This window comes from Lucilia cuprina, chromosome 4, assembly GCF_022045245.1.
Source record: "Lucilia cuprina isolate Lc7/37 chromosome 4, ASM2204524v1, whole genome shotgun sequence".
In the NCBI taxonomy this organism is placed as follows: Eukaryota; Metazoa; Arthropoda; class Insecta; order Diptera; family Calliphoridae; genus Lucilia; species Lucilia cuprina.
This window is the reverse complement of record NC_060952.1, coordinates 43944188-43970398: the sequence shown is the minus strand read 5'-3', so window position 1 is coordinate 43970398 and position 26211 is coordinate 43944188. Positions and strand designations below refer to the sequence as shown.

Below are 26211 nucleotides of genomic sequence, written 5' to 3'. Positions count from 1 at the left end.
AAAGCATGTTTATACCCAATATTAGAATTTCTCGCGATTCTCAACCCCCTTTATATATCCTAATTCAGAAAATACAGATGTATTCGATCGTACGAGTTTTTTTATTTTTTAGAATCTCTTATTCGATAACCAATAAAACGTTTCGAAATTACTTAAGTTGGCATTCGATAACGAGCAATCGTTCGAATGAAACCTTTCGAGTTTCAAAATTGCTTTCGAAGTAAAGTTTTTGTGGAAAAAAATTATGAGAAAGAACGTGCATTTTATTAAATCTGTGAAAAATTATAAATGGAATACTTTTAAATCAAAAATTGATAATGCGAAAATAAATCCTTGACAATTTTATGGCAAATATAAGGGGCAAGATAAATATCCTTACAAATTTTGATAGAGGGATTTAAGTCTACATTAAAGTTATTTATGCAGAATTTCATCGTGATATTAGTGTTTATAAGTGTATTTTGACCTTCAATAGGCTTTGACCAAATTTCATCAAAGGTTTACATGGACGGATGGACGGACATAGCTAAATCGACTCAGAGCCGATTGGTATACTTTAAGGTTGGATGTTGTAAATATCAGCACAAAAGCATATTTATACCCAATATTAGAATTTCTCGCGATTCTCATATTTGAAACCCCCTTTATATATCCAAATTCAGAAAATACAGATTTTTAATTTTATCCTCCTAAATTTTGATTTGAAACTACAGTTCAATGCAGCCAATATATGCCAAATAAATAAAAGTAAATAACTAAACAAACATCCATGTGGTATTTACATATCGCTTGGAATATTATATTTTGCATAAAAACTCCTCTCTACAATTATACTCCATATTTATATTTTAATTTAAATATTTTTTTTTAATTTTGAGTTTTGTTTGCATTTCGTTCAGTATTATAAAATATATTATAAAAGTTTTTTACCACAATGAAGCAACAACTCGATTTGTTTCGTATTGAGTAACATCATGAGAAAATTAAGCACTATCGAAATTAATTTCGATTCGTTTATTTATTTATTTAGAAGTTTGATTTTTATATGCGGCACTTATACAAATATGATATAAGCATGAGTTATAAAAATCCATTTTATTACATTATGCTTATGATGAATTGCCTTAATTTAAAAAAAAATATACACTAAGTATTACTAAGAACGAATATAGTTTATATTTCAGATAAATTGCATAATGGGAATTCCACAAAATGATGCATATAATCAAAAATTAAAAATCGTTTATATATTATGGTGGCGCCTGTCAAAATATTAATTGATATCTATATTTACAACTGTTATAAAATGTTAAATTAATAATAGAAAAAAAGTGTAAACAATAGAATTTGATTATGTGGATCTACCAATAGTAAAACAGGTTATATAAATTTAGCAGCAAGTAAACTGAACTATCAACTGATAGACTGATAGATATCTTTAATGATTTTTTACGTGAGTTAAATGAAATTGTTAATGAGTAGTGTTTGTTTTTATGAAAAATTTTAGCAAAAGTTTAAAATATTAAGATTGCCATTATTATGGTGGACTGTAAGCGATATTTAGTGTCACATCTTTCTGAAGATAGCAACAAAAATTATTGGTTGTGTTAATAGCGGTAACACTTTAGGCCATATTTAAAGAGTTCATGAACTTGTTTTACATGTACAACTATTAGAGCGCATTTTTTATTTCATCTCTAGTTCTTGCTGTTTGTAGGTCACATTATACATAATGATAAACACTAGATGTCTCTTTTCAATTTTTTTTATCAAATTCAGTGTATGACTAAAACAACGCATCATTCTATTTGACCATCATTAAGAAGTTAAAAAAAAAAACAAAACGTACTTGAGGAATTTCGTTGTTGTGACTTTTGTTTTTTGAATCATCTCGATACTGATAGTTTTTCTAATTTTTTTGTATATAAACCTAAGTTCGATCGACAGAAAGACAGAGTTCAACTCACTTCTCAACAAGAAAGAACAAATCAAATTTAAAATGCGCGCCTTTGTTGTAAGTTCTCAAAATACTAAAGGATTAGCATCGAGTTTTTCACTCGCAATTGTATACAAATAATTTTAATCGTAATTTTTTTTTAATTTTATTACATAGGTAATGTGCTTCGTAGCTGTGGCTTGCGCCGATAAATTAGGTTATAATTACCAACCCGTTGGTCACTCTGACAGTGGTCTTTCATTCACACCCGGCTCCGGATCCCTTGGTGGTGTCGGTGGTGGAAGCCTTGGCGGAGGCAGTTTCGGTGGTCTAGGTGGTGGCAGCCTTGGTAGCGGTCTCGGTGGTGGAAGCCTTGGTGGTGGCAGCCTTGGTGGCGGTTTCGGCAGTGGCAGTTTCGGTGGTCTTGGTGGTGGCAGTCTCGGAGGTGTCGGTGGTGGCAGTCTCGGTGGTCTTGGTGGTGGCAGTCTCGGTGGTGGCAGCCTCGGTGGTCTCGGTGGTGGCAATGATGGTGTCTCTTATGAAGCTCCCTCATACACTGCTCCCGCTGAATTGGAAAAGGAATTCTATACTTTCTCTGCTCCCGAAGGTGAATTCGATGATGCTAACGCCGCTCAAAAGATTACCGGTAGCGTGAAACAAGGTCTCCGTGTTATCTTCATCAAGGGCCCCGAAAACAAGGGTCTTGAAAACGCTGCCCTCGCTTTGGCCAAACAAGCTGCCGAACAAAAGACTGCTATCTATGTCCTCAACAAACAAGCCGATATTGGAGATTTGGCCAACAAACTCAATGCCATCAACAAGAACAGCAACAACAAACCCGAAGTACACTTTGTCAAATACCGCACTCCTGAAGATGCTGCCAACGCCCAAAGAGCCATCCAAGGCCAATACGATTCTTTGGGAGGTACTTCTCAATCTCACAACGGTGGTGTTGCTCCCGTTCTTAACTTCGCTTCTCAAGCTCCCGTCCACTCTGCCCCTGCTCATGCTCCCGCTAACGCTTACTTGCCCTCTTCAGTCTTCCGTAACTAAGATTGAATTAGGTTGATTTATTAGTGTTTTATTATTTTAAGTAATTTTAAACACGACTGATTTGTTAAATTATGTTTTGTTGACTACTGAGTAATCGATTTCGAATAAAAATTATTGTTAATCATTTTATTTAAAAAGACAATGATTTTTATTTTTACGTCTATTTTTCTTCTCTTTTTGAGAAAATTAAGGTAAAATAATGAATAGCCCCAATCATCACGCATAAGGTGCCATAAAAACGGTGCAATTTTACGAAGAAATTAAGCTCATTGGGATAAATCCCGATATTGAACTCATAGAAATTTTAGTTGCGGTGGACATTTTGCTCATTCCATTTTTTTAAGGTTCAAAGCAAATTTCAATCCTTTTCAAAACAATCAATCAGAAGAAATTCGATTAAAATGTAAGTACAATTTTTTAATTCAATTGCAACAATAATCAAACAAGAAGTAATATAAGTTCCATATACATTTGTTCAATTCGCAGTTAGTGTTGTACAGTTATATTGTAGTATATCGTAAATTTTTAATTATTGTTTTGTTTTTGTTTCAACAAATTTTATTTGAAAAAGAAAGAAATACAAAAAGTAGTCGTTATAAATTATCAGAAAGAAATTAGATTAGCTGTTCTCTTTAAGTTAGTTAACCTATTACAATTTTTAGCGGAATTAAAGAGATTTTAGAAAAATTTAAATTATGGGCTTCTATCAAAATGATATAAATGTTTCTCAAAAATTCAAAGCGGATTACGCGAAGTGACTTTTAGTACTTACTTTTTTCGAAATTAATATTGAAATTGTCATAGTTTTTAGCTTATACAGAAAAATAGTTAATAATAGTTTGAGGTATTGCTTGGTCTTTTGGTTTTTGTTTTTTTTTTTTTTCATATTTCGTACATAATAGTATCATATATTTATTGCAAGACCAATTTATCCCTTCTGTGGATAATTTTATGTAGGTTCGAAAAAATTACAACTTCAAATCTGTATAAGTTTGCTTTCCCTGGTTGTTTCACTACCCAATCAAAATTCAAATAAAAAGTACAAAAATGTTGTCCATATAGAATATTATTTATTAAGCACTTTGTATGTTTATTTTCTAGTTTCTATAACACTGTCCGACAAAAAGAGAAAAAATTCGTTAGACAAGAACCGGATGATATTCGTCTGATGCTATAAATTTAAGGGAATTTTTCATTTCGTGATCTTCTGACTTTTACTAATCAAACAATGTCAAATTTGGTGTCAAACCAACATGACGAGTTGGGAAATATTTTGTGTTATTTTTATTTTATACTGTTAGAATAAAAATCGGTAAAAAATATCTTTTGTCTTGTCTTCTTATCCTTAAAAATCTATTAAAATTTTCAATATATTTTTTTTTTTTTTTCAAAAAAATGTTAAAAGATTTTTTATACATCTTTATACATATATTTTGAAAAATTTACTTTTTAAAACTTTGAGGTCCTTTTGAAAGGACACAGGATCACGAGATGAAAAACTAAAAACGAAGATTTTTTCCTTAAATTTATAGTTTCAGAATTATAATATCCAGTTAGTGTCTAATTTTAATATTCAAAAAGTACCATTTTAAGAACAACAAGTAAGTGTGTTATATTCGATTATGCCGAATCTTATATACCCACCACCAAACCATATGCCGTAAATGGAATGCTCCGCTATAAACAGTAGTGTGCGTTAAATAAGTTTTCTGAAGGGGGCCTTTTATAGGGGGAAGTGTCTTTTATGGACCGATTCTCATAAAACTCGATAGACAGATTTATGCTTATAAAAAATGTACTCGTACTTTGAAGCCAGTAGTGAGCGTTTAAATCATTTTCTGATTGGGACCTTATATAGGGGGTAGGGATAATTACACTGTGCAACAAGAAAATCTTTTCCGAATAAGACCAAAGGGAAATGATAGTAGACTACCAGTAGACTAAAATCCCCAAAGTTAGCTCGAATTTTTAATTTATAGGCTTTTAAAGTTTTGCAATTTTGTGAAAAATTTTTAGCATATATGTTTTTTTCATGTACATATGTAATCAATTACTAAAGGCCCTAGATATTTAAATTTATTAATGTTTATACTTTGTGCGCTTTAATTTTCTATCTATTTTAATAGTTGTTAGTAAATACTCTAATAGAAATGTTAAAATTTTATTTGATTTATCAAAAACTAAAATTGAAAAATATTAAAATTTGTATGGAAGTAAAATTGATTAGTTTACTAAAATTTGATTTTCTATCCCTTCATGGACCAACACTGATTTTTTACACGTTGTTGCTGATATTATAATCAAGTTTTAGTATAGGAATAATGAAAATGGGAGATGCTGTTTGTTAAGAAACACTTTACTCAAGTACATTTTTAATATAATTATTCTTATTTTAAAATCATAATATTTCAACATTAATTACAGTCTAAAATTATTAAAATCGGATAAATATGTTAGAAAATATTGAATATCAAATTTAACGCTCCTTAGGAAAACTGTTTTAGATTTAAACTTTAAATCGCGATAAAATCAAAATCGTAACGTACTTGGAAATTTTAGAGAAATTAAAATTTTGTATGTATGAAAATAATGTGTGTACCAAATTTCATCAAAATCAGAGAGGATCATGCTCCAAATTTTTTGATACATATGAGAAAATTTACATATGAGAAAATTTGAGTGAAAAAATATGTTTAAAATGCCTTTAAATTAACAATATGAGCTAACTTTATAAAACCGTTTAGGGAATTGCGTCTATTACTTGCCTACTTATATTTCCTGTTGGTCTTGTTAGGGAAAGATTCGAAGACCCAAAATTTGTGTTATGGATCGTTCTTTTTAAAATTAGGTAAACAGATTTTTACTAGTAAGAAACTTACTTTTGTCGTTTATTGGAGAGGACCATATATTAAGGATAGGGTCAATTATGGACTGATCCTCATTAAATTTGGTAAAGAGAATTTGACTTATGTCGAATTTGGTCGCTATAATCACATTTTTAAAATGACTGTTAATGCTGTTTTTAAGGGGGCCATTTGTATAGGGACTATGCAAAAACGTGTAAAAAAATTTGAACTCTCTAGCTCTTTCCGTTCAGACTCGACCGTGCTTTCAACAGACAGACGGACGGACATGGCTAGAATTAGAATTTAATAAGGACCCAGAATATATATACATACAAATTTAAAAATTAAGAGTTTTTGTTAATAAACTATTGATTTTTTCAGACCTAGTTGTATTCAGCAAAAAATTTAATTATAAATTTTGTGAACACTATAAGCTTTTTGTGAAGAAATAAAAAATGGAAGATATCTCTTTTCTGATATCCTCGATTGAAGGACGTTTTTCGATGCTTCCGAATAAATAAAATCATAAATAGTGAAAGTGTAAAGTGCGAATACTAACAAATTATTACTAAAATTAAAACATATCTGTTTAAATGCTTAACAATAACTTTTTATTTTGTGGCTGACAACTCTGATGTAGGTACATTTTTTTATAAATATATATTTTTTTATTTTGTTTACCTTAAGCTAAGTTCAGACCTGTAAAATATTTGGTCCAAATATTTGTTATAAATATTTATAAAGTTGCGTCAAATAAATGCAATATTTATTTCATGTTCAGACTTGAATAAATATTTGATGGTATTGTTTTATCAAATAGTGCAAAAATAATTTGGTTCAAACACATACATGTTTTGCAGCCACAGTATATCGTATATTTTCATGCAAAAAAAAACAATTTGGCAATTTGTTTTAATTTTAACTATTTTTATTAGGTTTAAAATTAAATTTTTATAATAAAAGTGTATAATATTAATATATAACACGATTGAAAAAACTTTGTTTGTCAAATCTGAACATAAAATATTTCATGTTAACAAACAGCAATGCGGATGATTTTCATAAAACAAATTGATTTACTGGCAAATAAATATTTTCTCATTGTTTCATCAATGTGAACACCAAAAGTCAAATAATTTACGTCATTTTGGTAAAATAATTATTTGATCTTGCAAACCAAACGTAAGATCAAACAGCGTCAATGACAGCTGTTCTTTGTTTATTTTCTGAAAAAGAGTGTTATCACCTCATACAAAAATGTAAATAGTCGCTTATATGACTGGTTTTATTTTATTTTTTATAATATATAAATCTGAGACAAATTTGTGACATTTAATTAAAATTCAAGCAATTGCGTAAATTAATGATAATTATTATTTTTGTTGTTTGTTTTGTTATTTATTGGTTGGTAACAACATACTATATATAGTTATACTACATAATATATGCATCTATAGTCTAGTTTGCAGTCTAGTCCAACGGTTCCCAAATTGCAATTAAATAAGAGATACTGTTATCTCGGAGTATGAAGTTAGGCCACATTTCATAATTCAAGAACAACCTTATCGCAGATTTAAGTTTGTCAAATTGTAAAACAAAAGTGTTCTTGTTTGAAAGGACTAAAATAATATATTTCCGAAACTGAGGTGACTCTTTATTCGTCTTCAATACGTTAATCCAGGTAATTTTAAATATAAATATTCCATTCCGACGTGATACACAGATTTTAACTTGATTTTGTCGACCAATATTATTAAATTAACATCAGAAAATGCATAAATAGTCAAAAGCATGCAGTAAAATTCACAGTACTTTCGCAAAGAGTTCAAGTCATATATTATGCGGATAAACGCATTCCGCAACAATATCGAAGCAGTTCAACTTTCTTATATTATTTTCCCGAAAAATTAGCTAACATACTCTGATAACCCGTCTGCAATCGCAAAAAATTTTTGCAACGTGACTCTTTAAGCACATGTAGACGATATTTGATGAAGAAACCTTTTCGTTACCTTAAAGAAAAGTGAACGTGAAAGATCTCACGATCATAAAATTAAACATCATGTTAGCATTTCAACAATGAAGTCATTCTATCTTCAAAAACAAGCAATTGAAACTACTCTGAAATATTAATTATTCTCAATTTACGGGAATATTTTATAGAAATGACATATCTACATCTGTTTGACCTTGGGATTTATGGACTATGACAATTTTCGGATGAAAAATTACATATTTAGAACAATAAGATATTAAAATATGTATGGGGGTCCGCGAATTTATTGAGAAATTATTTAATTAATTTATTACTCAATTTATTTAAACAATTATTTATTATATTCATGGATATAAAAACATATTAATAAACAATTCTCTATAATTTTCAATTTTATAGATATGTAATTTAATGAAAATTATTTATAATTTGGTTATTTCCGGGCTTATAGCGATTTTTTTGAAATCGTTAAAAACCGTTCCAAACAACCAAGGTTTTCGCTACATTGACTATACTAAATAGCAACAACATGACAGTAAAGATCCACCATCTATCTCTTTTCCACTTGCACAATGTATTGAAATGTAATTTCAATACATTGTGCAAGTCTATCTATCTCTTTTCCACTTGCACAAGGTATTGAAATGTAATTTCCATTCATTGTGCAAGTCTATATATCTCTTTTCCACTTGCACAAGGTATTGAAATGTAATTTGTATTTTTTTGTGGTAAAATTTTGATGAAAAACAATATTAAATGAAATTTTAGAATATATAGAATTTATTATTTAATGATATAGCTTTTTAGTAAATATAAACACATATATTTTTGGCTTTTGATTTGGTTGCGCATTAGCTGTTCTTGTTGTTATGTTCCTCCTTGCCTGCAAACAAAATCTTGTTTTTTTACTTTTTATCCGTCAATTGCTTTACGAAATTATTTGTTGCAATGTGAACACCGGGCAAACAAACTTTTACTATTTGTATTGAATTGTGTTTGGCTTTGTTTCTTCAAACAAAACGTCAAAATAGAAATACTCATTTTAAGCACATTATGAAATAAAAATGTATTTAATTTTTTGTTTTTAGGTAGAAATTTCTATGAAATCATAAAAAATATTATTATATTGTTTCTAAAACGTTTAACAAAAATGTTTCATGTTTGGTGTTCACATTTTGTTCACACTAAGAAAATATTTGTAGGTTGAAAAGTAAAAATGTTTCACGAAAAACAGCTGATATTTTGCATGCTCTTCAAAAATATTTTGTGTTCACATTACAGCAAACAAATATTTGATAAAAAACGTCAAATATTTGATAGGTGTGAACGTACCTTTAGTAATGCGAATACAAAGAATCAAACTCGAAACAAAATCAAAAAGACTAATGAAACTTTTCCTAATCCATATAAAAATCGATATGTACAGATAACTTTTATAAAATAAAAGCTGGTTTATTTATTCTTACTTTTTGCTATTAGAAGTGTAAACAAGTTAAAATATAATTATCCCCCAACAACCGGTAGTGGTAAAAACGTTGTCGTCGACAACCGTTCTATTTAAACTATAGCTAAAAATATACATGAATACATTAGAGCAGAAAGGGGAGATTATTACGAATGGCCTGGCTTAAATTCTGAAATATAAAACCTCTCTCAATGTCAACAGTCGTCATTCGATTAGATCAACTCAAAGTTGACAACTAACGTAAAGAACGGAGTTAAACACATCAATAAGCAAAATGCGCGCCTTTATTGTATTGTGTCTGGTTGCTGTGGTTTGCGCCGACAAATTGGGTTACAACTACAGACCTGTTGAACACTCAAACTCTGGATTATCATTTACTCCCGGTTCTGTGGGTGGTTCCTCATCATATGGTGCTCCACATACTTCTGGATTTTCTTCAGGTGTAGGTGGCGGTTTAGCTGGTCCTGTATCTTATAATGCACCTGTTAGCAACGGTGGTTACCATACTGAATTCTATACATTTACAGCCCCAGAAGGTGCTTTCGATGATCCAGAAGCAGCCCAAAAGATTGCTGGTTCTTTGAAGAAGAATATTCGCGTTATTTTCATTAAGAACCCAGAAAACAAAGCATACGAAAATGCTGTACTTGCTTTGGCCAAACAAGCTGCCGAACAAAGGACTGCTATCTATGTGCTCAACAAACAGCATGACATCTCTGCTTTGGCCGAAAAATTCAATGCCATAAACAACAACCAAAATGCCAGACCCGAAGTACACTTTGTTAAATATCGCACTCCAGAGGATGCTGTTAATGCTCAAAGAGCTATTCAAAGCCAATACGATTCGTTGGGTGGTACCACTCAAAATTACAACGGAGGTGTTGCTCCTGTTCTTAACTTTGCTTCCCAAGCTCCTATAATTTCTCATGGTTCAGTTCAATCTCCCAACAGTGTGTACCTACCATCATCCGTATTCCGTCGCTTCCGTGTTTAAGAGTGAAGTGCAAGGAATTCGTATTTTCAGTTGTGCTAAAGATTAGTACTGTATTATGTGTTAATTGTTTAATAAACTAATTGTTTAATAAAATTATTTATTTTAAAAGTAAAAAAATGTTACGAAAAATTTAAATTTAAGGCCAAATAGTCAACCTTTAATTTCAGTGTGATAAAAATAATATAATGAAACAACTACCCAAATATGGAGAATAATTTAATTTTTTAATTTGAGAAATGATTTGATCATAAAATAAATAATTCCCTATTTTAAATGTGAATAAATCTCCCAAAAAGCGAAAAAATACTCAAATATATGTTTCCTGAACAAATTTATTGGGAGCTCCTTTTACATGATTCCACTAATAAAATTTATGTTAACATTTCTTGCTCAAACTCACTTTTTATACATAAATTTGTATTCAATAAGTATGGTGCGTGTTTAGGATCAATATTAAGTATTAAAAATGCAAGAGGTATCCGATAAAGACTAAAAATCACCTCCCTCTTTTATATTTTTATTTTCATATATACTACTTCCCACTTGAATTACAATTGTATCAATTTGTATATATTTTTGGATCAGGAATTTCTAATTTTTTTTATAAAAATATTTGTTCTGAATAATATGTGAAATGAATGATTGTCTTATCTATAATATTTTATTAAGAGGTTTTACACAACAACCTTTCATATCACATTTTATTCTGAACAAAAAATATTATATTAACAAGTTTCTAGATACTACTGATCAAAAAATATTTGTGATTATATGTTTCTAGTATCAATTGAATAAAACCCAAAAATACCACTCAAAGAATGAAAAAGTACCAAAAATCACACAGCACTCTGAGTGTTTAATTTTATGTTTCTTTGTGCAATATTATAGAAAATTCATTGATTTTATCATTCCGTTTGTATCACTTCCAAATATTGATTATACCCCATAAAAGTATATATATTCTGGTTCCATATTAATTTTTAAGACGATCTAGCCATGTCTGTTTACACAAATATTTGCTATAGGTAAGGTTTGTTTGGTATTGAAAATGAGCAATATCGGTCCACATTTTCGTATAGTCCCCATACAATTGGCAAAAAAAACTGCTTTAACAGTCATAACTGTTTTGGAAATGCGACTATAGCGATGAAATACGACATAAACAAGTTTTATATCAGCCAAAATCTATTTACCAAATTTTATGAGGATCGGTCCTTAATCATATGTATATGGTGCTCTCCAAAAAATGACTTTAACGCCCATTACTGATTTAAAAATACGAGTTTAGCGCTGAAATTCGATATAAGTAAGTTTCTTACGATCACAAATTTATTTACCGAATTTTGTGAGCATCGGTCCACAATTAACCCTACCCTTAATATAAAAGGTCCCCTCAGGAAATGACTTAAACGCTCACTACTTGCTTTAAAATACGAGTGTAGCGTTGAAATTCAACACAAGCTAGATTCTTATGATCACAAATCTCTCTGCCGAATTTTATGAAAATCGGTCCATAATTGACCCTACCCTAAGCCAAAATCTCATGATAATATCAAGGTTCGGCATAGTAAAGTAGTACTCTTACTTGTTTTTAGTTAAGTAATGAGCGTTTTTATAATTTTATATAACTCGTATTTTTAATGAGTAATAGCGTTATAGCCATTTTCTGAAGGCGACCTTATATGGCGGTAGGGTCAATTATAGACTGTTCCTCATAAAATTTGGTAGGGAGATTTTGGCCCATATGAAACCAATTTATGACGGTTTTCATCTCTATTTTCTTACTTCTAAAACAGATATGCCCGTTAAAGCTGTTTTTCGGGGGACCACTTGTATGGGGTTTATCCGAAAACGTGGATCGATATTGTCCACATTCAATACCAAACAAATCTTTAGAGAATATTTGTAAATAGTTTCAAACCTTTAGCCCATTTCGTTCGGATCATATCCTACCTACCTACCCTAATCGATGTCGAAGTTTGGGTAAGTAGTTATTCACCCCAAAATTAACTACTTTTTGCTTTTGAATAAATAATTCGCTATATATAGTTTGATGAATGCCTTTGTATGAAGATCATGAGGATTTTTGCAAGTTACAATTTGGAATCTTTGAATTAATTTGATTCGTTTTTATCAATAAACAGACATTTAATTTCTTTTAAATTAAAAATACTTTTTCGATTTTTATTATAAGTAAATATAAATATGTGTGTAAAATAACAATTTTTGAAAAACTTCAGTCGAAAAATCAAAAAATTGTTCACAAACCTCAATAACGTAATCGACGTAAAACGGAGGAAGGCAAATAAGCACTGTTAGGTGATTGAACGTGTCCTTGGCGGATGGGATCTTGTGAAGCAAAATTAAGTACAGGTGCAACACCACCATTGTGGTTGTGAGAAGTACCTCCCAAAGAATCGTATTGACTTTGAATGGCTCTTTGCGCATTGGCAGCATCTTCTGGAGTACGGTATTTGACAAAGTGTACTTCGGGTTTCTGGTTCTTATTGTTGTTCAGGGCATTGAATTTGTCTGCCAAGGCGGAGATGTCATGTTGTTTGTTAAGAACATAGATTGCTGTCCTTTGCTGGGCTGCTTGTTTGGCCAAAGCAAGAACAGCGTTTTCGTAACCCTTGTTTTCAGGATTCTTTATAAACACAACACGTAGGTTCTTTTTCAATGCACCAGCAATTTTTTGGGCTGCCTCTGGATCGTCAAAAGCACCTTCGGGTGCACTGAATGTATAGAATTCTTTTTGATATTCTGCAGCTGTAGAGGGGCCATCATAAGAAGCAGGCCCAGAAAAGCCACTACCAATACCAGAACCAGGTGTAAACGATAATCCTGAACTTGAGTGTTCGACAGGCCTATAATTGTAACCCAATTTGTCGGCATAAGCCACAGCCACCAAACACAATACAATAAAAGTGCGCATTTTAATTATTAGACGTTTTTTCGTTAAACTTAACTGAAATGTTCTTATATAATAACCTAATTCTTCTAAGAATATTTACTTTTTATACTTATTAATATTTTTAGTACATACTTAAACCGTTAATTGTTTTTGGTATATGTAGTTTTTACTTGACAGTTAATTAATTTTGATAAACGATAATCAGGTTACTTCTTTAGTTTGTTAAATGATGCCGCATTTATGTTTATGTTTATCAACCGCATTCCGCAATGATTCATCCATCCAGTCAATTATGACGAAGTCGCTGTTTTTGTTCAATGGTATTTTATTTTTTTATTACCGTTTTTATTTGTTTATTAATTAATGCATAATAATTATGAAAAAATATTTCATATCTTTGCCAATGTCCATAATAAGTTGTAACATAATAGAAACTAATTAATATCGAACATAAAATTATAAAAGCGAACGAAACTAAATTTGAATAAATTTATTTGTACCAGAAAAAAATATTTTAGATTTAAATTAAACTAAAAAGTTTTTGTTTGGTAAAACCCAAATCATGTTTAAGGAAATTATTAATAAATATGATAAATATAAAACCATGCAAATTTAATTTAAAAATAAAATATTTTAACAACTATTTTATAGATTTTATTAAGAAAGGAAGTGTTTGTTCGATTAATGCCATACAATGCTGTCTTCTGAGTGATGAAGGAATAATTACTTGTTATTACCAGTAATGACCTAGAGATTAAGTTATGTGATTTTTTAATTTTTTAATAAACCTTTGAGGTGGTATTAGACGACATGTATTTTACATATGTACTGTCAACATTTCCATCTGTAAAAGTTCTACATATCGTTTGATACATATATGTATAAAATATATTGATATATTAAGCTGTAAAATACATGTGGGAATACATACGTAATTATACCCTACACCACGTTAGTGGGGAGGTATATTGGGTTTGTGCTAATGTTTGTAACATACAAATATATTCGTTCTATACTCACCTTTAATCGTTTAAGCTATGTCCGGTCCATTATTTCGCCTAGCCTCAATATAACCTCTTGTAAAAAATTTCTTTTTTGCCAAAAATAATGTTCCGGAATAAAGTTAACTTTCAAATTTTAATTCGGTTTATTAGATTTCCAATACAATAATTTTAAAATTATTCTTACCAAATTTGTTAAAAAGATTAAACTTTTAGTGTCGAATTTGGTTTATGTATAGAGGAAAATCTCTTCTTATTTTAGATTTTTAGAAATCAACTTTATGCATTAAACACTTTTTTTCAAAAGAATCCATTCATAAAATTCCATCAAGGTCTCTCGTGCGCAGAAAACGTTATGTTTTTCTTTTAAGAAAAACTGATAAAGCCTAATTAAAATTAATAAAATTATATAGTTTTAGACTGTCATTAATGAGGTTTATAGTAGAATCTATAAGCCATGCGAAAATATATAACCATTTTGGATTTATGCATTTAAAAAGCATTTGAATATATGCATATATACATTAAAATCCTTATAACTTTTAATCTATCCAACATAAATGCGTAATTTTTTTTGTTAATGATTGTAAATTAATGTATTAATTCATCATGTTAAATAAACTATAAACAAGTGTGTTTTATAAAAATATTTTTCAAAAAAAATTGAAAAAACTCTTAAAAAGCGAATTTAGCCACGAATATCAAAAATATTTGGGTAAAATTATTCTGTATTTTTGGTCCTTATCCAGTTTTTTTTTTGAATTTCAGGTTAAAATTATTATTTAACTTTAACTTTAAACTGCTATAATTTTGGCGGCTTTCGATAAAAATTATTTACGAAAAGATAATTGTACTTCTAAGATGTCAGATTTATGATGATGCAAAAGTACCCAGCAGTTCGACAAAGAGTCAATGCATACGAAGAAGACGGTAATTTCCACTAATAGTTAATCACCTGGATGATCGTAATTCGTATGTTTTGGGTCATATTCGCGAATGTACCCTTTGTAATCGAGAATTAAGACAGTCGTCACTTTAGTGCCCTCCTTGTAAGCGGGAGCGGAGACAGTCGTCTTTTTACTGTCCTCAAGTAACCTAGAGATTATACTCTTAACATTTTTTGTTGTACTTCCGAAAGTAGTAATTTTGCCCATCTTTTGGAGAAATGATTATTACTTTTTACTAATATGCCACCATCTGGTTGGCTCAAATTTAGATATTTTAGGGTCAATCGTCACATTATTGTCCCATAGTATTCTAGAGAGTAGACAATTTAAATTTTTAAATTTTTGTTCCATTCGTCACAAATAAACTCTTTGTAATCGAGAATGAAGACATGCGTCACTTTAGTGTCCCCTTTGTAAGCGAGAGCGGAGGCAATCGTCTCTTTACTATCTCTTTTTAGGGTGTAGAATGACGATTGACATCCTTGTAGGACATGTTAAAATGGTTGGTCACCTGGGTAGTCAGGTGGCTAGGGGCCACCTGATTACCAGTTTTGGGTACCAAAAATACTGATAAAAAATTTAATTATTTTTATTTTAATATTTTTTAACATATTGTATTGAAGTTGTCTTCATTGCCCTTTAGCTCATTATTTTAAAAAATTGTTGATGTGGTTATAATATATTCAATTCTATAAAAAAAATTATAGAATTATGGCTAATCATCATTTTAATGGAAATCTAATGATAGTTATGAATTCAGACAATTTTCCTTTAATATTAATTGTTTTTATATGTATGTATACGTAAATGACAACTACTTAGTTTAACAAACTGGTTAAAAATAATTAAGTAGAATTGTATAAATATTCTCATAAATTAAAATAATTTTCTTTTATATTAATAACAATATAATATACAAGAATTTGAATATACGCATCTTATATAAAAACAATATATGGTATAAATTTAAATGTCATAAATAATGTACAATTAAGAATGCAATTGATATGAAAAACACAGTGGAGTTTTTGTTAAAACTATTATTAGCGATCATTCTGCTATACATAGTTGGCGACATAAAATATTTAAAATATGGCGGTAAATTTTAGCAAACAGTTCTAACATTTTATAATAATGTTGACATTTTTCAAAATGTCAACCTAATATTTTAAGACTAAGAAAAGTTTAAAATATTCAGTTGCAAAGTCGAATTTCATTTTGTTAAAGTAAGTAGGTTGAAATTGATTAAACTGTAATTGGATATTAATTAGAATAATAACGCATTTTAATATTACTAGTAGAGAACCATAAAAATGCATGGAACTGTTCACCTCGGTATATAAAATTGTAAAATGTTTTTCATTAAAACTATTAGAGCTGGTGGAACATTTGGACCCGTTCTTTGTAAGTTTAGGCAAACAATTTTCATCGTATATTTTCAAAAATACATTTCGAAGTACAAATCGACATTGTATGTAGAATGGATACAATTTTTGAAATTTGTAAAAATTCTTTATAAGTTTTAATATAAAAATACATACATATATAATGGCGAGTAATTAAATATTAAAAAAAAACTTTAATTTTCTTTTTAAATATATATAAGTGTTTATTTATTTAAAAGCTAATAACATAATCAACAAAAAAGTAAAAATAATAAATGATCAGTCTCTTTAGGTACGTGCGATTTATCGCTTACAAGCGACGACGGAAAACAGATGAAGGCAAGTAAGCGTTACCGGGAGCATGAGCTGTAGGAGCGCGTACTGGGGCTTGAGAAGCAAAGTTGAGAACGGGAGCAACACCACCATTGTGAGATTGAGAAGGACCGCCCAAAGAATCGTATTGACTTTGGATAGCTTTTTGAGCATTGGTAGCATCTTCAGGGGTACGGTATTTGACAAAGTGAACTTCGGGTCTGTTGTTGTTGTTGTTCTTGTTGAGAGAATTGAGTCTGTTGGCCAAATCACCAATATCAGCTTGTTTGTTGAGAACATAGATATCAGTTTTTTGATTGGCAGCTTGTTTGGCCAAAGCGAGTGCAGCATCTTCGAGTCCCTTGTTTTCGGGACCCTTGATAAAGACAACACGAAGACCTTGTTTCACACTACCGGCAATCTTTTGAGCGGCATTGGGATCATCGAATTCACCTTCTGGAGCAGAGAATGAGAAGAATTCCTTGTCGTACTCAGCAGGAGCTGAGTAGGAAGGAGTGTCATAAGAAGCACCGGCATCGAAACCACTAACACCAGATCCAGGTTGGAAAGATAAACCATAATTGGAATGACCAACAGGTTGGTAGTTGTAACCCAATTTGTCAGCACAGGCGACTGCCACTAGGCACATAACCTTAAAAATAAATAGGATTTTTTTAATTGCTATAATTTATTTGCTTGATGCACATATTTCACTTACAATAAAAGCGCGCATATTGAATGTAGTCTGATTCTTGAGATTCTAACGATTTGAAATCTAAACTGTTTCTGTTTAAATCAATCTTAATGCTGACCTCTTTATTTATACTTTAAAGCTTGATTTGTGTTTATGGTCTTATTAAAATTATTGTAAACATTATTTTTATTTGTTTATAAAAAAATATGCTGGTTTATTGAAAACCTCCTACAAATTTCTAGATTTCTATGGTTAATTACCAGTGAACTTGCATTTTGGTAGTATCATACTTGTATCTATTAGTTGGTATTTGTTTTTGTACATCTAAGCTTTTGACCGAAACATGTTTTTTTGTTTGGAGATTTTCTAATCTTTTGATGTCTTTGTTGAAACTATTTGTCATTTTTGCATTTACATAAATATTTACGTTTCCAAAAATAATAGCACGCATATTTATTGTGTGTTGTATAAACTACTTACTGTTTATATTTACGGTAGTTATATCATATCAGGCACTTATACCAATTTCTTAAATAACCTCATTAAGATTATATTTTGAATTATGTCCGTAGTTATTATTTATTGTGCTTCATAGAAAAATGTCTTAAAGTAATAACACCTTCTATGATATGTTTATACTTTTGTCATAACTAAACATTGTAAATCAATCAAAGTCGAAAGGTAAAAACTCCTCATCTAGCCGGATATCCCTTTCACGCACAAAACTATATCGCTGGACTTTTTATGGATATCTCTCCGCCACACACTTTATTTTGACGTATAATGATCATTTTAGATGAAAAATGGAAAAAATTAAATAGATTTTATTAATATGAAGGGCTTATTGCAGTTACCACAATAATAAAATGTTGAGTATTGCGGTATGCCACAATAATAAAATGTTGAGTAAATCCACATTAAAGTTTAAAAGATTTCTCAAAAAATAGGAATTTTTAAATTTGTACTTTAAACACGCTGATTAATCGGATGTCAATAGATGAACATCAAAAATACAATGGAAACCACTGTTTTAGCAAAAAATTGTTTCTTATCAAGTTACTGCCCAGAAAAAATTGAAAATATTTATACCCTACACCACTCTGGTGGGGAGGGTATATTGGGTTTGTGCTTAAGTTTGTAACACCTAAAAATATTGGCCGTAGGCCCACCTTAAACTATACCAATCGCCTCAGAATCACTTGAGTCGATTTAGCTATGTCCGTCAGTCTGCCGTGTGTCCATGTAAACCTTGTGCGCACGCTATTGATTGATGGTTAAAATCGGTGCATTAGTTCTCCTAGCAACCATACAACTGCATAGGGCTCATAATTACGTTAAATGTTTTATAATGTCAATAAAAATCAGAAAAAAATTAGTTTTGTAGAACAATAAATGACAATACTAATTTTTATAGTGATCAGACCTCATTTGACCCTAGCCCCCAAACAAACTAACCTTCAGAAAATGACTTGAAGGTCAAAACTAACTTATAATTACTAATAAAACGATTAAAATCGACTTAATGACTTTTAAGTAGACGTAAATTCATCTAACAAAATTTGTAAGGGTAGGCCCATATTTCCCTATTCTCCTCTATGAGCCCTCTTGTAGAAAATCTCTTTTTTGTTAACAATAAGTAAAAATATTCCACAATAAAACGAATTAAATGCTTTATTTCTTAAAAAATAATCCACAATTTTAACTTACTGGCTGGCGTAGGGTATTATATGGACGGCAATGTCCGACTATAAATTCATATTTCCCCACAGAAAATTTTCAGAGTACTCGGAATTGTAACCATTGTTGTGTGCTTTACTTTATGTTACTTATAATTTGATTAACTTGTATATAAAATCTGGATATGAAGTTTAATTTTTTTGCATTACATCTTAATATACTTGTGGTTAACATTGCATATGAGAACAGAAAATTAAAATATAAAAAATCAACCCCATAGAAAATTTTCAGAGTACTCGGAATTGTAACCCATGTTGTGTGCTTTACTTTGTGTTACTTATAATTTTATTTACTTGTATATAAAATCTGGATATGAAGTTTAAATTTTTAATAAATTTTTTTCTGCATTACATTTTAATATACGAGTGATTAACATTGTATATGAGAACATAAAATTATAATATAAAAAAATCAAGTGTGCTGTAATTTAATCAACAAAAAATTTTTCATTTATCGAAAAATATTTATGGATCAACATTTTTTCAATGTTTAGATGAATTTTAAGCAAAATTTGTTGCTTAAAATTAGGATCATGATCTTGTAATGATTGGAATGGCCTTATGCTTATGAATGAAATTGTAGAAACATGTATTTAGGTAGCATTTTTTAAAAAACATACATATTTTTAGATACTTCTTAATACACATGTATTTTAAATAGAAAGTTGTTGTAGATATTTTTTGATATACTTGTGTTCCAGCTAGGAAGGTGCTGTAGAAACAATTTTACTTACTAGGTATATCGGGAAGAATGTAGGAATAGCTACTTTTCCATACACAAGTATATTATAAAAAAGTATATAATATAATTATATATTGTTATATTTTTAGTTACTTTTTCATATGATAATAAATTTGGCTAAATATAGCTAAATTCTTCTGCAGTAAAAGGCAAGTCCTGTAGTATGGTATGGGCAAAAAATATTTTAAACATCTGAACCAATTTCGATGCATGTTAGATTTAAGAAATTTCAATTCCATTGTTCAAAAATAGTTTTGATATGAACTTTATGTAACAGGTGTAATGCTTTTAGTGATGATTGTGACATAAAGATCAGCAAGAACTTGGTAAGCAACATAATTACAAATTCATTCAAATAGTTTAAAATGAAAAAGTGGCATGACCCTTATATCGCCAATTTACCATAATATGCTATAAAGTTCGTTTTTCCAAATTAAAAAAAGAATATTTTCAATTTTTATTAGAATGTATTGTATAAGACTGTGTGTAACTTTTTAAGTTATGGTTGCATAACCATATACGGGCACCACTATATGATAAAACACCAAAAATAAGAAGACCCGTGTCTTTCAGTTTTGCCCAAAGTCATGTACTTTTTTATTTATAGGCCCCCAAAGATTTGGGGCTTCGGTGTCATTTTTGAAAAAAGTGATAATTTTCTCAGGACTGCATCTTGCAAACCGTTCGAATTTTGATTTATTCTCTGAAGGAATGTTGTAAAAAAAGGTTATCTTCATGATCAGAATCGCAAAAGGTATTTTTTTATTTTTTGATATGAATTGTATTGACATAAAACTTTAATTTGTAAAATTTTGTGAAGATATCGATATTGTAACGAAAGTTATTACCAATAAACACATTTTCCGGGAATATGTACATTTATATGGGAGGTAAATGAAATTATGAACCAATTTTCCGATTTTTAACAATGTTGATTCTGGCGCCAATAGATGTATCTCTGACAAAATTTATCAATTTATCTACAATAGTTTTTGTGAAAAGTACAAATAAATATGTGAAAAATTGCAATTTTTTCGAGGTTGTCTTAAATTTTTACTCATAACTCTGAAACTATTTCACTGATCTTGCTGATTTTCAACACCAAACTGCTTAGGATAACAATGAATATTTTGAGTGAATTTTATGGAGTTCGATTGCTTCGTTTTAACGTGAGTGTTTTATACAGACAGACAGACGGACATCTAGATCGACTCAGAATTTCAAAAGGATCAAGAATATATATACTTTGTTGGGTCTTAGATGAATATTTCTTAGTGTTACAAACGGAATGACAAACTGATTTATACCCTCTATAACCACTGATGGTGGTGGAGGGTCTAATTATTGCAAACTATTGCAGTGTACTAAAAAAATCTATTTAGCTGGACAAATTAAATTTTAGCTTGAAACTGGACAAGCATCAAACAAGCTGGACAATCCAGCCAAATCCAGCCAGGCTGGCAACCCTAGTAGAATTCCACCTTGTTGGAGTGATATTTATGAGTTTTAAAATTTCTTTTTCAAATTTGATTGTACATTTCATTTAACTTGTTGCTGGCTTTCGATGGAAGTATTCTACAGCGGTTTTACACTTCACTATAATTTCATTTATTTCGTCAATTTTAAAAGTTACCAATAAGTTTTGTGATTTGAGGATACACCACCTGAAAAGTAATAAAAAAATTATGTTTTTTCTATAGATACAGCCTTGTTTTTAAAGGATATCAAACGTTAAACTTTGCACTTACTGCATTTATTTCTGTAAAATGAGATCAGTCATCAAATTTGGTAAATATTTGATGGCTATTATCTAATACTTTTACATCATTTGCGGGTAGGTTCAATTATGAACCGATACTCATAAAATTTAGTAAGTACATAGATTTTGTTTTGTATAGAGCATGCTTATCACTCTGAAGGGAACCTTTCATTTGGGCTAGGGTCAGTTATTGACCAAACATTATCAAATTCGGAGTAACGAGTTATGTTCCTACAAAAATGTAGGAACATGTACTTGTTATTTTCTGAAGGAGGCTTTATGAGGGGTAAGTTCAATCATAGACCGATTCTCAAAAAAAAAATTCAAGCGTTATTTGTTCAAATAAAATTTATTTATGTTAAGTCTGAAATTAGAGGTATAACTGTTAGGGTCAATTATTGACCTATCCTTACAACATTTTGTTGACCGAATTAGAATTTAATAAGGATCCAGAATATATATTCCTCTGTGGGTCGATAACCAACATTTTAATGTATTACCTACGGAATGACAAAACAATATACCACATATCTGTAATGTAAAATATTGCAAGAGAATGAAATGCGGAGCCACATAGAAATAATTGAAATTAATAATTATTTTCTTTTCACGGTTTATTCTCTTAATCTACAATATTGAAATTTTTGCAAAAAATGTATATTTTTGTTTTATATTTATAACACTTGCAACAAGAGCGTTTTTAATAAATGTCACTTGCAAAAATTTGACAATGTGGGGTTTTTCTAAATAACTGTTATTAAAGTTCAATTGACCATTCTCTTGTGTCAAATATAGCTGATTTTCTTAGAAAACTATTCCTCGCAAAAAGCGTTAATAATAAAAAATTTCCCATAAGCAACTTTATAGATTAAATATGCATTTGTTTTTGAAATCAATACTTAAAGAAAAATTTATTCGATTTAAAATATAACAAAGTTATTAACAAACTAACAACAAAATAAAAAATAATAAATGATCAGTCTCTTTGGCTACGTTCGTCTTATTACTTATAAACGACGACGGAACACAGATGAAGGCAAGTAAGCATTACCAGGAGCATGAACTGAGGGAGCTTGTACTGGTGCTTGAGAAGCGAAGTTAAGTACGGGAGCAACACCACCATTGTGAGATTGAGAAGGCCCGCCCAAAGAATCGTATTGACTTTGGATAGCTTTTTGAGCGTTGGCGGCATCTTCAGGTGTGCGGTATTTGACAAAGTGAACTTCGGGTTTGTTGTTGTTGTTCTTGTTGAGAGCATTGAGTCTGTTGGCCAAATCTCCAATATCGGCTTGTTTGTTGAGGACATAAATGGCAGTTTTTTGATTAGCAGCTTGTTTGGCCAAAGCGAGTGCAGCATCTTCTAGTCCCTTGTTTTCGGGTCCCTTAATGAAGACAACACGAAGACCTTGTTTCACACTACCGGCAATCTTTTGAGCGGCATTGGGATCTTCAAATTCACTTTCGGGAGCAGAGAATGAGAAGAATTCCTTTTCGAACTCAGCAGGAGCTGAGTATGAAGGAGCATCATAGGAAGCACCGGAATCCAAACCACCAACACCAGATCCAGGTTGGAAAGATAAACCAGAATCTGAATGACCAACAGGTTGGTAGTTGTAACCCAATTTGTCGGCACAAGCAACTGCTAGCAGGCATAAAACCTTTAAGTAAAAGTACAATAATAACTTTACTTAATATCCTTTTTAATTTATTGACTAATAGTTAAATCTACTTACAATGAAAGTACGCATGTTGAATAAGTTAATTGTTTTTGTGTTCTATTTGAAATCTAAAATGTTTCTGTTTGTATAACGTTATGAAACGACCTCTTTTATTTATACTTCTAAATTTAATATTTTTGACCAGAGATGATAATGACTAACTAAATGGAGGTCTTAAAATAGATGTTATGTATTGTTTGTAAAAGAATATTTTTTGTTGTTCATAAACAAATGATGTCTAGCTAGTTAGTTGTCTGGTCGTATTGTTTTGCTTTAAAACCACCTACAAATAATAAGATTTATATGTATTTTTCATCAATGCATTATGTATTACTCTTGTATAAAGAATTTTATTTCTTTTCTTCAGCGGCGATTATAATGGTATTGATTTTGACCGCCGCAGCCGATTATTGTTGTTGTTTTTTTTCACATAAAAATGTCTTATTAGTTAAACCGATTCTTTTTATATTAAATTCAGTTGTTTGTAAAACCCGTCATAATTGATTTAAACCAAAAAATGCATAATTTTACTACTTCACAAATTGACTCCGACTGGCTGAGGGTTGACCATAGATTTGTTGTATACATATATTATAGTTTAAATTAAATTTTAATAAATTCCATTGTAAATATGTTGACTTAGCGAGTGGTGTAGCTGGTTTCAATGAATAATATAGTAGAACATATTTTAGCTTTTTGCTACTATTATATTGTTATTTATCTTTAAATATTGTTAGGAATTTTGTTTTGATTACATTGGTTTCTTTTTATTGTTTTGTATTTATAGATCTATCGTAAACAATACAAGATTGTTTTATTTTTAGACTTAATAAAATTAAAGACTTATATAACAGATCTGCACTGAATCCATATTTAATACTGGAATTTCTCTAGGAGATTTGTCAGTGGGCCAAGGCCCCCACTGAAATCCCGCCCATTATTTTCTAAATGTTCACATGAATGTCAAAGTTATTTATATAAAATTTTAGGATTCAAGCTCTAATAGTTTCTTAGAAAACTATTTTTTCTATTTAATTCATGTAGGGGCTTGAAGCTCCCCAGATTAAAGTCCGCCCTTTATCCTCAAAATGTTTAGATGAATATTAATGTAATATATAAGCAAAATTTGATAAATCTAGAACTATATTTATTTTCCTAGATAAACAATTTTTTGTTCATAGTTCTCATTAAAAGTTCGCTCGTTATATAATACTCAGATGAATTTCAAAATTCTTCAAGTGAAATTTAATGATTCTATCTCTAACAGTTTCTCAGATATACGAATCTTTCTATTTTATTCATATGGGCTTTGCAAACCCACTCAGATGAAAGTTTGCTCTGAATATTAAAGTTCTTCGTGCAAAATTTTAAGAATTTAGTTGTATAAGTTGTCTAAGATTCTAACTGTAATAGTTTCCAAGATAAAGGAATTACTGTATTTAATTTGACTCAAAATAAAAAGTAGCCTATTACCTATTCCAGATATACAGGAATACGCAGTGAAAATTTCAAGCAAATCGGTTGAGCCGTTTAGTAGTCTATAGCGTTCAAACATATAAACATACAAACAAACACACACTCATTATACCCTACACCACTTTAGTGGGGAGGGTATATTGGGTTTGTGCTGATGTTTGTAACATAGAAAAATATTCGTCCTATACCCACCTTAAAATATACCAATCGGCTTGGAATCATTTTCTGAGTCGATTAAGCTATGTCCGTCCGTCCGGCAGGCTGGCTGGCTGTCCATGTAAACCTTGTGCGCAAGGTACAGGCCGCAATTTTCAAGATAATTGGATGAAATTTGGCACAAGGACGAAGCCTATTAAAAATGGTTAAAATCGGTCCATTATTTCGACTAGCCCCCATACAACCGTACCCCCCAAATAGGGCCTTTTGGCTTATAATTAATTTAAATGATATATTATGTTAACAAAAGTCGACAAAACTTAGTTTTATAGAACTTTAAATGACACTACCGATTTTTGTAATGATCGGGCTTCATTTGACCCTATCCCCCAAACAAACTCTCCTTCAGAAAATGACTTAAAGGTCAAAATTTACTTACAAACACTAATAACACTTTTAAATTCTACATAAATAATATTGAAGAAGACCTAAGTCCCCCTAACAACATTTTTAAGGATAGGGCCATATTTTGCCCTACTCCCCTTTGAGCCCTCTTAAAAAATCTCTTTTTTTGCCAAAAAAAAGTAAAAATATTCCGAAATAAAGTTAAAAAACAAACCAAATGCTTTATTTTTTTTAAATAATACCCATTTTTAACATACATACTGACTGGTGTAGGGTATCATATGGTCGGCTACGCCCGACTATACATTCATACTTGTTAAAAATTGTTTTCAAAAAAGGCTGATTGTAAAAAATTGCCGCTTGTATTATATGTATATCGATTTGCTCATGTGTTAAAACAATTTTTTTAGTGATAATCGAAAGCGTCCAAAAATATTTGTTTACGGTTGCCAATTTTAATGTTATGTTACATATATTTTCCATTTTTGATAGCTAAGGTAAAATTGAAGCATTTTGGCAAAATTAAAAACAAATTAGCGAACTAGCCTTCTCCTTTTAAATGGTATTTTAACTCTGTTTAAAAGAAATTTAAACATTGGAACCCTTTGAAGATAAGAACTTAATTAAGTAAGAGCATTATAGTCTGCTATCTTATATACCCGCCATTAAATTATGT

General features: G+C 30.3%; 5 protein-coding genes across 5 annotated transcripts; 2 read left to right on the top strand and 3 right to left on the bottom strand.

Moving 5' to 3' along the window:
- Positions 1–1947: 1947 nt before the first annotated feature.
- LOC111674640 (keratin, type II cytoskeletal 2 epidermal-like) lies at positions 1948–3086 on the top strand. The gene is made up of 2 exons (XM_023435300.2): positions 1948–2014; positions 2114–3086. Exons 1-2 carry the CDS (start codon positions 2000–2002, stop codon positions 2987–2989), a joined length of 891 nt encoding a protein of 296 aa, XP_023291068.2. The 5' UTR covers positions 1948–1999; the 3' UTR covers positions 2990–3086.
- A 6399-nt stretch (positions 3087–9485) lies between these two features.
- On the top strand, positions 9486–10407 carry LOC111674569. The gene has a single exon (XM_023435210.2). It carries the CDS (start codon positions 9571–9573, stop codon positions 10288–10290), a length of 720 nt encoding a protein of 239 aa, XP_023290978.2. The 5' UTR covers positions 9486–9570; the 3' UTR covers positions 10291–10407.
- Positions 10408–12507: 2100 nt separating this feature from the next.
- Positions 12508–13295, bottom strand: LOC111674570. Its single transcript, XM_023435211.2, has one exon. It carries the CDS (start codon positions 13223–13225, stop codon positions 12560–12562), a length of 666 nt encoding a protein of 221 aa, XP_023290979.2. The 5' UTR covers positions 13226–13295; the 3' UTR covers positions 12508–12559.
- Positions 13296–16807: 3512 nt separating this feature from the next.
- LOC111674646 lies at positions 16808–17634 on the bottom strand. Its single transcript, XM_023435308.2, has 2 exons — positions 17568–17634; positions 16808–17501 (listed from the first exon to the last, which is right to left on the bottom strand). Exons 1-2 carry the CDS (start codon positions 17580–17582, stop codon positions 16848–16850), a joined length of 669 nt encoding a protein of 222 aa, XP_023291076.2. The 5' UTR covers positions 17583–17634; the 3' UTR covers positions 16808–16847.
- A 5128-nt stretch (positions 17635–22762) lies between these two features.
- On the bottom strand, positions 22763–23577 carry LOC111674647. Its single transcript, XM_023435309.2, has 2 exons — positions 23514–23577; positions 22763–23438 (listed from the first exon to the last, which is right to left on the bottom strand). Exons 1-2 carry the CDS (start codon positions 23526–23528, stop codon positions 22788–22790), a joined length of 666 nt encoding a protein of 221 aa, XP_023291077.2. The 5' UTR covers positions 23529–23577; the 3' UTR covers positions 22763–22787.
- Between the last annotated feature and the right edge of the window lie 2634 nt (positions 23578–26211).

What these genes read in the sequence shown, in the direction of transcription:
- LOC111674569 (XM_023435210.2), top strand. Translation starts at nt 9,571, where the DNA reads ATGCGCGCCTTTATTGTATTGTGTCTGGTTGCTGTGGTTTGCGCCGAC.
- LOC111674570 (XM_023435211.2), bottom strand. Translation starts at nt 13,225, where the DNA reads ATGCGCACTTTTATTGTATTGTGTTTGGTGGCTGTGGCTTATGCCGAC.